Genomic DNA, 13,135 nt, shown 5'->3' on the forward strand with positions numbered 1-13,135 from the left:
CGGAGCGCGCGCTTCCTTCTGGTGCCGCCCGCGGGGTCTCCTTAGGGGCCTGAGCGGCCGGTTCGGCTCTCAGAGCGCCCAGCGCGATTCTCGTGCTCCTTCCCAACGCCCTGCCGGCCTGGAAATGCTCCAGGTGGCTTCAGCTTTTCCTTCTCTCGGTTTAAAAAAAATGTAATGACAGCTGGTGGGGGAGAAGTTAACTTTTTCTTCTACCCGACTCACTCATGTCTTGGTTGTTTCTGACGCATTTCAAGGGCAGTGAGTATCTCCCGAAAGATGTAGAGATATTAGATAACTGAAAGATTGTTTCACTTTTTTGCAAGTATAATTGTGAGACTGAGCATTTTTATATGGGGTCGACCTGAATCCAGTGTGAATGTGTGTGTGTGGCACGAAGTTTTGGAAGAGTTGCAGCAATAGCAAGCAAGAGTCATAATGTTATTTCATTTTTAACTCTGGCAGTTCTTTATCTCATATATTTATGGACTATAGACACGAAGAGTTGGCTTCGTATCTTTTTCTGGTCGTTCTCTAAGTCTTTCTTAGCCATGACTTGGCGTCACAGTTCCACACTGCAAGAAAGAGGATTTTAATGATGCTTCAATTAGGCTTAATGTAAACTTTGCGGTGAAGGTGGCCAGCAGTGGGTTTCGGAAGGGTCATTTTCCCTTAGAGGAGAAAAGGTCCCTGTTTCCAGTGAGAAGTAAAGCATGACACAGATGGCAAACAAGAATTAGAAAAGAGGCGTACCCAGGACAAGAAGATAGTAGATGCTACTTTGTGACGACAGATTGCAACTGAAGTAAGAATATAATGTAAGGGACTTGGGAATGCACAGTTCTGCCGATGCGTGGTGAGCATGAGGAACAGTCGTGTTTGGAGAACCAAGGTAACTGGCATGGTACAGCTTTTTGCTAGCAGTGGGAAAAATCGAGGGTCTTGTAGAAAACGGGAAGTTAGAGGAACCAAGGTGGGAAAAACTTAAGAACAGAAGAGGTGCACTTTGGAAATGGAAAAGGACTTTAAAGTGACATTTTGTGTCTATATTACACTACGATGCATAATACTAAAAAGTAACTAAAAATAGAGTCCATTACCATCCATTACCAAAACAGCAACGTAATCAATGCTGAAATTTGCAGGAAGTGATGATGCTGACTTTCATAGAACTTGGTTATTGGCCATTATCAAAATCGCTTGTTAAAAATCTTTGTGAAACACAGATTTTCTTTCCTTTTTTTTTTTAAGACAGAGTCTCCCTCTGTCCCCCAGGCTGGAATTCAATGGCATGATCTTGGCTTACTGCAACCTCCACTTCCAGGGTTCAAACGATTCTCCTGCCTCAGCCTCCCGAGTAGCTGGGATTACAGGCGCGCGCCACCACGCCCAGCTAATTTTTGTATTTTTAGTAGAAACAGGATTTCACCATGTTGGCCAGGCTGGTCTCGAACTCCTGACCTCGTGATCCGCCTGCCTTGGCCTCCCAAAGTGCTGGGATTACAGCCGTGACCCACCGCGCCTGGCCACACAGCCTGTTTTCTTGTGATAAATAAACAGATGTAATTGCTGCCATATTGAAGAACTGAAACTCTTATTTTATTTTTTTTTGGAGACGGAGTCTTGCTCTGTCACCAGGCTGGAGTGCAGTGGCACAATCTCAACTCACTGCAACCTCGGCCTCCCGGGTTCAGGCCATTCTCCTGCCTCAGACTCCCGAGTAGCTGGGATTACAGGCATGCACCACCACGCCCAGCTAATTTTTGTATTTTTAGTAGAGATGGGGTTGCACCATGTTGGCCAGGATGGTCTCGATCTCTTGACGTCGTGATCCGCCTGCCTCGGCCTCCTAAAGTGCTAGGATTACAGGCGTGAGCTACCGTGCCTAGCCTGAAATTCCTTTTTTAAGAAAAAAAAACAGAATACAGGCCGGGTGCGGTGGCTCAAGTCTGTAATCCCAGCACTTTGGGAGGCCGAGACGGGTGGATCACGAGGTCAGGAGATCGAGATCATCCTGGCGAACACGGTGAAACCCCGTCTCTACTAAAAAATACAAAAAACTAGCCGGGCGAGGTGGTGGGTGCCTGTAGTCCCAGCTACTCAGGAGGCTGAGGCAGGAGAATGGCGTGAACCTGGGAGGCGGAGCTTGCAGTGAGCTGAGATCCGGCCACTGCACTCCAGCCTGGGCGACAGCGAGACTCGGTCTCAAAAAAAGATAAGAAAAAAACAGAATACAAATGTAATTTAGCCAAAGATTCTTTTTGAGTTTTTAATCTGTGTGACTTAAACTGATGAACCATGGTGTTCACCTCATGAAGAATTTATATTTTCTCCAGAATGTTTTACTTGTGATTCCAAATTTGTACCTGAGCTCATAATCCCACACATACAGACTTCAATGTGCCTAGGTTGCTTAAGACATTTCTTGAAGGATTCACATGAAACTTGACAGTGATTGTGTTCACAGTTTTAGAGAGATTTTAAAAATATCTTTTAAAGTATACTTATGTATCTATTTTATGATATTTATTAAAAGTATAATATACTTTGTTTTCATCATAAAACCAGCAGGTTGCATGGTCTCGAAATGTGCGTGAAATTCTGCTGTGTGGCAGGGGTTTTGAGGGGGGAGGTCAAAGCACATCAATAATAGAAGAAACTATGACTAAGAAAAGTTAAGATTTCAATATTACTTGCACTTTGGGTTTGTTTTTGTTTTTATTTTTCTAGAGATGAGTTCTTACCATGTTGTCCAGGCTGTTCTCAAACTTTTGGCCTCAAGGGATCCTCCCACTTAGACTTCCTGAAGTGCTGGGATTACGGGTGTGAGCCACCATGCCTGGCCAATATTACTAGTACTTTGATTTTTACCATACATACATTGATTCTTGGGGTTTCTGAACTTTGGGCTGATATTTTGCCTTGAACAAGAAATATTTGTATATCCCAAAGACTGTACTCGTTTTCATAGTATGTCGTTGACAACCATTAATTCATAGCAGAGTGGAAACATAGGAAAACATGAATTAATCAGATACTGATTTCCTCACTTCACTTTTGTATATATTCACTGGCAGCTTTTCTTCTTCTTACTGAGTAAAAACTGAAGCTGGATATGGAAACGAGATAAAGAGTGTTAATACTTTGAGAAAAAATATATACTCTTCCTGATTTAGGCTATTAGGATATGAAAAATGGCTTTCACTTAACTGTGATAATTCTGTAAGTTTGGTCCTACAGCTTTAAAGTGTTATTTTTCTTCACTTCCTTTCCCATAAACAGTTATGTTCCAACTGTTTAGGGGAAAGACTTGGCAGGCTGGGTGAATTGAGGACAGGGCTTTTTGTTGTTTAAATGTCTACCCAGTGTTAATGGGCCCTGGACAATTAGACTACTCTGGGTGGAGAAGAGAAGATTTATTTATTATTTTATTTATTTATTTATTTATTTATTTTTGAGATGGAGTCTCAATCTGTTGCCCAGGATGGAGGGCAGTGGCATGGTCTCGGCTCACCACAACCTCTCCTGCCTCAGTCTCCCAAGTAGCTGGGAGTACAGGTGCCCATCACCACGTCTGGCTAATTTTTGTGTTTTTAGTAAAGACAGAGTTTCACCATGTTGATCAGACTGGTCTCAAACTCTTGACCTCAGGTGATCCACCAGCCTCAGCCTCCCAAAGTGCTGAGATTACAGGTGTGAACCACCGCGCCCAACCTTTTTTACTTTTTAAAGAGAGGAAGTTCTTGCTGTGTTACCCAGGCTGGTCTTGAACTCTTAGACTCAAGCAAACCACCTATGTGAGCCTCCCAAGTAGCTGGGATTACAGGTGCATGCCACCATGCTCAGGACTGTGAAGAAGATTCTTGAAGAGTTTTTATAGAGATGAATAAGGGCAATTTTTCATTGCTATTTTTATTTATTTGAAAATATTAGATCTTCATAGGATAAAGTCTGACTCTATCGTGCTTTTACTATTGCCACTAAATGCTGATTCTGTGGCTGCCATGGATAATACTGTCATGGATAATACTACTCAACTGTTCTGACAGTCGGTCTTTTATCACCTCATACTTGGATTATTGAGAATTAAAGCATATTAGCTTCCTTGGTTATGTTGTTCTGTACTTTCGTATACAAGCTTTCTCTGGGGAGAGCTTTCTTCCCATTGCCCTTCTGGGAAGTTCAGGAAAATTTAACTCTAGCCAAAATATGGTATGTGTAGTCTGAGAACCAAATGAACAAAAGAAAATAATGCACTGTGGTCTCATGTGAAGAAAGGGCAAATATTTATTTTTTTTATTCTTCGTGTTAATCTTCACTTAATACTTTAATAAAATGTTGTGAAGACTTGTAACTGAAAATAGTTGGCATAGCTAATTCAGGAGCCACAATTTTGCTATTTTAAACAAGTGCTACTTTAGTACCTGAATCCAAGCGATCATGTGGTTGAAGAAGTGTTGGAGTCCTCGTCGTAGCTGCAGATAGGATGAGGGTGCTGCCTGGGGTTTCTTGTTTACACCCACACTGCGGCTGCGACACAGAAGGGAAAGGATGTAACCGTTGTGTTGCTTCAGTTCTGTGGTCTGAGAGCCTCATTCAGTTAGAACATTAATGCCCCAAGATGGCTAAAATTAAAGCAGTAAATATCTGGCTTTTAGTTTAAGCTAAAAAATAGATTTAAATTTAGGATGTATGCATCCATCAGCCTGTATGTTGTGAATTTAGTAAAACTTCTATTAAGATTAGTATTATCATTCTACATTTAAGGATGGGAGGATATGGAGCTAGGACTGAAATATAAATACTTTATATGAATATATACACTTATAATATATTTTATAAGTACGTATTCATAAATGTAAATTTCCATCCTGTGAAGATCAGCTGTGGAACAGTGTTATTGTTAGACCTGGTGAACCTGTGATCTTTCTTGTGGGCTTTCATGATTTCCTCATTGGTTACAGCCTTTAACCTTGAAGTAGGCGTGGTGAATATACTAAAAACCATCAAATTGTATACTTTAAATGAGTGAATTGACTAGTATGTTAATTATATCTCAATAGCACTGTTAAAAAATATAGACATCAGGGGTTGGGCGCGGTGGCTCACACCTGTAATCTCAGCACTTTGGGAGGCCGAGGCCGGTGGATCACGAGGTCAGGAGATGGAGACCATCCTGGCTAACACGGTGAAACCCCGTCTCTACTAAAAATACAAAAAATTAACCGGGCGTGGTGGCGTGTGCCTGTGGTCCCAGCTACTCGGGAGGCTGAGGCAGGAGAATTGCTTGAACCTGGGAAGCGGAGCTTGCAGTGAGCTGAGATCGCACCACTGCACTCCAGCCTGGGCGACAGAGAGATGCTCCATCTCTTAAAAAAAAAAAAAAAAAAATCCAGTGTCTATTTTTATTTTATTTTTCTGAGATGAGGTCTCGCTCTGTTGCCCAGGCTGGAGTACAGTAAATGTTTTTAACTAGGTAAATGTTTTTAACTTAAACCTAATACTACTTTATTTACTTTTTGAGCTGGGGTCTCACTGTGTTACCCAGGCTGGCCTCGAACTCCTAGGCTTGAGGGATCCTCCTGCCTCAGCCTCCTGAGTAGCTGGGACTACAGGTGTGAACCATTGTACCCAGTTCTAATATTACTTTATTTTTATTTATTTTTTAATTTTATAAACTTATTTGAACATTTTTTATACTTGTAGTAGAGCCAAGGTCTTGCTATGTTGTCCAGGCTGGTCTCAAACTCCTGGGCTCAAGTGATCCTCCCATCTCAGCACTTCCGAAGTGCTCTGATTACAGGTGTGAGCCACCACATCTGGCCTATAATAATCCTTTAAACACTGATACTATACTATATTGGCTTAAACAAATATTAATTTTAATTGCATAACAATAGAAATCATGTTTCAAAAATATGAAAAACAAATCTGTGTTTCTGTGAGTTATGCCAAACTCTTAACTGTGATTCAAGGTATCAGTATATAAAGACCACCTATGTTTGAGTAGTTTAGCTTGTGGATTGGTTTGTTTTATACTAGGTATATTCTATCAGAACATAATTTTATCATGTATTATATAATACGTTGTGGTCTTTTGTGGTCTCTTGCATTTTGTTGTGGTTTGGCAAGTCATCTTTTTTAGTTTTCATGACAATTCTGTCTCGGAGGAATTTTATTTCTTCATTTAGAGATGTAAGGACCCACTGTATGCAGAGTGTTGTGCCAACAAAAGTGTAAGAAGTCATCCTGTCTTCATATTTAGACTCTTCTCAGAGTAGTTAGAATAGCACCTGGGAGGCGGCTGTGGTGATGGCGCCCTGTCACTGTGGTTCAGAAGAAAGGGGCAGGGAGGGCTTGATGGTTAGTAAGGGGGTGTGTTATAAACTTACGGACATGTTAGGGAAGAGATTCTATTCTTACTGAAGGGTATGGGGCCTTCTGTTCAGTGGCAACGGTACGAGCGTGTGGAGGACAGTTGCAAAGGCAGATTTCTGAGCCGTGTCTCATCTGGAGGGAACTCCACGGAAGTTCTGATAGGGTTGTAACTCCTCCACCTGGTAGAAGGCTGCACTCAGCTTGGAACTTACTCTGGGCCCAGCAGTGAGGAATGGAAGTGGTCCCACTAGACCCCAGCCCAGGTCCCCACGGGTGAGGAGTAGAAGTGCTCCTTCTGGATGGCTGGCCCAGGCCTTCAGGGCAGTTCTGATTTACAGGGTGCAGGGATGTGGGCGTGATTACTGTCCTACTTTTCAGAGAGTTTGGACATGACGGGGTGAAAGTAGTGATGTGTTCAGATCTAAGCTTGTGAAATCAGAAAAGGAAAGCTACTGTGCAATGCAGTATACTTCAATTCTTGCTGTAGCTACCAGAAACTCACAGCCAAAATGATTGCTGGATTGTTGGGCCCTGTACTGCTGTAATAGCTGGGAGTACCTGTCGCACTTTTCTTCAAACAGACGATCTTCTTTTACTCTCAATGATCTTATTGTGTCTTGAACACTGAGTCACCTTCTGTTGTTTTGGAATTGGGTGGGGCATAGTTCTTACACAGATGGTGAATATGCTGGTAGTTGTCTTTTGCATGGGATCATTTTTCCATAAAGCATCTTTTATTTACAGAGGTTTTTCCAGAGTCTTTCTCCCTGTCACTGAATTTTTTCTTCATTTATTTTTCTTAACTGTTTTTAAAGTTCTGTAATGTTTGTTAAAGCAAACTATTTATTTTTGTGAATTTTTTTCTGGATCATATTTTAAGAAACGAATATTTTAAGAAACGAATCTTACAATTTATATGTAAGGATTAAAAATGAGTCTTGATGAATTTATGGACATTTATTAGGCATTTGTTATGTTCTAGGTACTGTGCTAGGTGCTAGTGACTCAAAATATGTGTGAGACAAGGCCTTAAACTCAGAAATTTACTAGCTTGCAATAACACAACAAATCTGTTTAATCCTAGCATTAGTCATAGTATGAATTGGTAGGTTTTTTTCAATTCTTTTTATTTATTTATTTTTGACACAAGGTCTTGCTCTGTTGCCCAGGCTGGAGTGCAGTGGCACGGTCATGGCTTACTGCAGCCTCAACCTATTGGCTCAGTCACCCGTCCCACCTCAGCCTCCCAGTGGCTTGGACTACAGGCATGTGCCACTAATCTCGCTAATTTTTAAAATTTTTTGTAGAGTGGGGGTCTCCCCATGTTACCCAGGCTGGTCTTGAACTCCTGGGCTCAAGCGATCCTCCCGGTCTACTTCCCAAAGACATAGGAGGGAATACAGGCGTGAGTCACTGCACCTGGCTATTGTTATTTTTTTAACTGATAAAAGTATTATTTTCATTGTGTTCAACATGTTTTGAAACATGTATGCATTGTAGAATGTGCTAAATCGAGCTAATTAACAAATGCATTATGTCATGGGCTTACCATTTTTTTGTGGTGGAACACTAGAAAATCTATTCTTAGTGATTTTTTCAAGAATATATTACATTGTTGCTAACTATAGTTAGTGTTGTACAATAGATGTCTTGAACTTATTCCTTATAATTGAAATGTTTTATCCATTGCCTTATATCTCTCTAGACTCTCCCTCATTCTTCTAGTAAAAGTAATACATGTTCATTTTTTTTAAATCCAGGAAAAAATATATGAAAAAGATCATTCATAATACCAAACCATCCATAATGGTAGTTGGTAGAAAAGTATAAATTGAATAGGGTTTAATGGATTGCGGCCGTGACTAGGTGAAAGTATCAATACGAAGTTAGAAGCGCATCCCACCTGCACTTGTGTATCCACTTGTGTATGGCAGCAGCAGTGTCCTTTCGGATAACAGCTTTAGTTTTGTGCCTGGTGATTGCATACTGGCATTAGTGATAACCACACCAACAGCAGATGTGGAAATACTAGTATGATGGTTTTCATTGTGCTTTCTTTATTACTTGTAAAATTGTCATTGAAACTGAGTTTGATTCTTTTTTTTAATTTATTCAGTTACACAGTGAAGTTCACCTTTATCTTTCTATATTTAATGAACATGCAGTTGTATTTTTCTTCATTTCTTATGGCTGGACAGATTTCAAAAACATATTTTTTCTGATTTAAAGAAGAAAGTATGCTCATTGAAGAAGCAGCTTTGGAGAAGAATAAAGAAGAAAAAAATTACCTACAATTCTATTAACTGGTGATAACGTTAGCAACATTTTGTGGATTTTGTTAATCTTTTAATGATATGTTTGGATATATATGTGTGTGTACGGTATCCTCTTTTCTTCAATGCTATATTATGGATATTATGTTATTCTTCAGAAATATGACTTTGACTATTGCAATATCATCTGTCTTGTGGAACTACCAGACTTTATTTAAATGATGTCTGATAGACATTTGAAAAACTAGATTGTGAGATATGATATAATGAGAAGAGATAAAAATAGAATTTGAGATATTTAATTTCCTGCTCTTTTTAAGTTATGAAAACGTATTTACTTGAGTTATTTATTAGATCTGTGTCTAGGATATATGAATTATTTTTGAACTCATTAGACTGACGTGATAATTGTATAAGCAAAAGTCTGGCCATGGAAGGCAGTGTTTGTTTTTGCATGGTATGATGTTAAAAGACAGAAGATTTATCCCTGTCTCTTTTTATCTGAATAACCTTTGGAAGAAAGCATTCCCTCCATAATGAGTCACAACTTTCTTCCCCTGTGCTGTGTTGGTATATTAAAGTTTGCTAACAGTTACAAGTATTTTTAACTGCAGTGGTTTCGTGTAGCACAATTGAGTGATGGCTACTTTGAGGTTCCCGTGATGACTTGCTGAATTGGTGTGTCCTTGCCTGGACCTGACCTATCATGTGGCCAGTGCCCGTGTGAGTGGGCTGCCCTTCATCCCTGTAGGGTGTGCTGAGGTGTGGCCACTGGCCTCTGGTTAGCTTTGAGACTCCCACCATCTCGCAGAGCCCACGGCTCAGGCTCTGGCTCTGGTGGGTGTGGGTTGCGCCCTGAGACCCACCCCTTCCTAACTCCCTGCCCTTGGGTGAGTCAGGCACAACTCTTAGAACCTTATTTCCTCTTCGGTTTCATGGGGGTTGAGCCTGACTCTGTGCTGCGGTTGTGAGGTTGGAATGGGGAGAGGCCAGTGAGCACACTGGACATGGGCGGGCAGCGAGGCATGTCCTCGGGTCAGCCATCTGAGTCACAGGCCCGGAGATGCACAGCTGTGACCAGTGCTCCGCTTGCAGGCAAGTCCTGGTGTGGCCTTTGCCACCTCCTCCCCCACTGCTGCTGAAATGGAACAGATGAGCCCCGGGGTTTTTCTTTGTTTCTGTTCCACTGTGGTTTGTTTACACTGTTGCTAAGAATTTATCTACCATAATGCTTTGTTATTATTAACACTTGCAAGTGTGTATGCCTTAAAATTTCACTTTCTCTCTCTTCCTCTCTGTGTATCCCTAAAATAATATCCAAGGAGCTACATTGTCACTCCTCTTCCTGGTCTTGATTTGCTGTGTATCTTCTTACTTAAAACAAATATTGTTCCAAGGACATGTCTGATCTTTCTTGACTCCACTTCCAGGAGTCACCCTGATGCCGTAGATAATGATAGTTAATTTTACATTTTGTGCATACAACATTTTATTCAAATATTCATTAACTTCCTTGTGTGAATAAGTGCTGGTTAGTGACTAAAAAGTGGGAATTGGAAAGTGCACATCCTATTTCGGGGTCAGTTGTAATAGTTTAATTTTAATGTGTATTCTATGTGGAGTTGTTTCCTTGTGTTTATGTCTGAGGGATTGACACGTTTTAAGTTTCCCAGAGTAAGGTGACTCTGTAGAAAATACGTCCAGTGATGTGGGAGGAGAACATTATTTAACTTGCTTCATGCCATAAATATTATACTGGAATACATATTATATGCTAGTTTTTGGTTATGCTGCTCACGTTTCGAGAACCAGTATCAAATTGCTAAAATTATTAATCTGAATGATACTTTCACCTTCCATTTTCTTATGAGACTTCGTTACATATTTGTTAAAGCATTTAGTTTAGTCTGTAAACCAAAAGTATTTGAGACAAGTCTCAATTAATTTAGTATTTTATTTGCCAGGGCTAAAGGATGCTGGTGACATAGTCTCAAGACTTGTGCCCAAGGCGGTTGACCTGTAAGTTTTAGGGATCTGTAAGACATCAGTCAATGCATGCAAGCTGCACATTGGTTCAGAAAGGTGGGACAGCTGGAAGGGGGTACGTTGGTTCAGAAAGGTGGGACAGCTGGAAGGGGGTACGTTGGTTCAGAAAGGTGGAACAGCTGGAAGCGGGTTAGTGTGGGGAGCGCTCCAGATCATAGCTGGACTCAGAGTTTTTTGTGATTGGCAGTTGGTTAAGTTACTATCTAGAGACCTGGAATCAGTAGAAAGGAATGTCTGGATTACCTTGTGGAGGCCAAGGTTTTATCCTACAGATGAAGCCTCCAGGTAGCAGGCTTCAGAGAGAATAGATGGTAAATGTTTCCTGTCAGACTTAAAGAGTCTGTCAGTCTTAAGGTCTGTGTCGGTGGTAATGAGGTGTGTCCGACGCCCCGCCCCCCATCTTGGCCTGAAGTAGTTTTACAGGTTAACTTTGGAAAGCTCCTGGCAGAGAGGAGGAGCTGTTCAGATAGTTGGGAGCTTAGAATTTTGTTTTTGGTTTATACTTTGTACCCAATTTGTAAAATGTTATATAAAGCTGGTGTTGATATTCATACACAGTTAGAAGTGGATTGCCTACTGAGATCATTAATTTATTTCATTTGTGCTACAAATCTTTAAATGGCTAGTAAGTGCGTATCTAAAATTTGTTAACACCGTCTACGTTAATGTCTGCGTGCTGGAATTTTGAAACCAAAACCCCAAATATAATCCAATACGAAGTAACAGTGCTCTTCCTACTTATTTTTTCCACACATATAAAGATCTTGAAATTTATCCAGTAACTAGTAGAAAGAATTGATTTTACTTATTCACGAATGGTGCCATGTGTGAAGCAAAGTTTTAGAAGAAATGCTCCGTGGATGTCAGTGTCATTGCTGGAGCAGTCGGGAAAGGACAACATGGCTGATGCATTAGGGCCCGTGGCAAAGTGCTATCGACTTGGTGGCTTCAAACAACACACTTACCTTTTAACGATTCTGGAGGCCAGCAGTCCGAAATCAGTTCCTCTGGGCTAAAACTAAGGGGTGGGCAGGGTGTTCATGCTGGAGGCTCCTGGGGAGAAGCTTTTCCTGCTTTTCTCGCTTCGCAGCCGCATTCCATGTCCATGGCTGCAGGCTCTTCTTCCTTCAGAGCCAGCAGCTGCTTCCGTCCTCATGGGGCCATTCTGCTTTCTGTTTTGTCAAACCTCTGTTCCTCCCTCTTTTCTTTCTTTTCCTTAGACAAGGGTTGAGGCTGCAGTGAGCTCTTTGCACCCAGGCTGGAGTGCAGTTGTGTGATCATAGCTCACTGCAGTCTCGACCTCCTGGACTCAAGCAGCCCTTCCACTTCAGCCTCTCGAGTATCTGGGGCTACAGGCCTGTACCACCACACCAAGCGAATTCACTAATTTTTAAAATTTTTTGTAGAGACAGAGTCTCACTGTGTTGCCCAGGCTGAACTTCCTCTGTTTTTAAGGATCCTAGAGATGGCATTTAGGGCCTCTGTGGATAATCCTCCGCCCCAGAAGATCCTTCATTTCATCACATCTGCAACGTTCTTTTTGCCATATGAAGCGACACTCACAAACTCCAGAGATTAGGACGTGGCCACCTTTTGAGGGCTATTACTCAGCTTCCCACACTACCCTGTATCTTGGAGTCTTCAGGAGCCAGGAAGGCTCAGTTCCAGCACTTTCCCTGTGCCTTAACATCTCAGAAATCAGGTTTGTTTTACAAGGGTGTGTTATTGTTAATGGACGGTGCTCTTAGTGGCACATAGTGCAGCTTATAATTGATCACATCTTGGATTCAATACTAAGTTTTTTCCATTTTTGGCTGTAGCCCTGGTGTCTGAGGTAGGGTGTGTTCTTTCAGAGGTGGGATGAGGAGGAGCTGTGCAGTGGGAAGAAGAGTTAGGAACTGTGGGAACTGAGATGACCACAGGAAGCAGCACTGTAGGTTACACAACTGGAAGAGTTGGGCTTGATCCCTAGACACAGGGCAGCATCCGGATATCCACTAGAGGGATGTGTCCAGTTTTAAAATGGGGGTTTAGCAAGATACATTTGGCAGGGATATCCAGAGGGACTGGGGACAGAGATCTAAGCATGAGGGGGAGGGAGCACCTGAATGTCAGGGGAATAGCTTTGGGGAGGAAGGTGGATAGATGAGTAAGCTGGGAATGTAAACAACAACCTCAGGGTGCAGAAATGGTGCTGGAACAACAGGAGCAGTAGTTTGAGGCTGGGGCTGGGGTGGGAGATTACTTCAGTCTTTAACGTTGGTGTAAGAAACCCAAGGAAGTTCCCAGAGGACTCAGCCCAACAGCAGCGAGCGCCTCCCTGGAGAGACAGGTGACAGGCCAGCAAGAGGAGGAAGACTGTGTGGATAGCTTCACAAGGGCAGCCAGCGCCTCACCGGAGAGACAGGTGACAGGCCAGCGAGAGGAGGAAGACTGTGTGG

At 41.9% G+C, this 13,135-nt stretch overlaps 1 protein-coding gene across 1 annotated transcript in view; it reads left to right on the plus strand.

Annotated features, from left to right (window-relative positions):
* Positions 1-790: 790 nt before the first annotated feature.
* The window catches only part of ESYT2 (extended synaptotagmin-like protein 2), a 105,471-nt gene continuing 93,126 nt past the window's right edge, over positions 791-13,135 (plus strand). Inside the window, exon 1 of the mRNA XM_011990191.1 lies at positions 791-889. Coding sequence (XP_011845581.1) covers positions 860-889 — 30 coding nt within the window. The 5' untranslated portion in view covers positions 791-859. The remainder of the gene's footprint in view (positions 890-13,135) is intronic.

This window comes from Mandrillus leucophaeus, unplaced genomic scaffold (assembly GCF_000951045.1).
Source record: "Mandrillus leucophaeus isolate KB7577 unplaced genomic scaffold, Mleu.le_1.0 Scaffold373, whole genome shotgun sequence".
Classification (NCBI taxonomy): Eukaryota; Metazoa; Chordata; class Mammalia; order Primates; family Cercopithecidae; genus Mandrillus; species Mandrillus leucophaeus.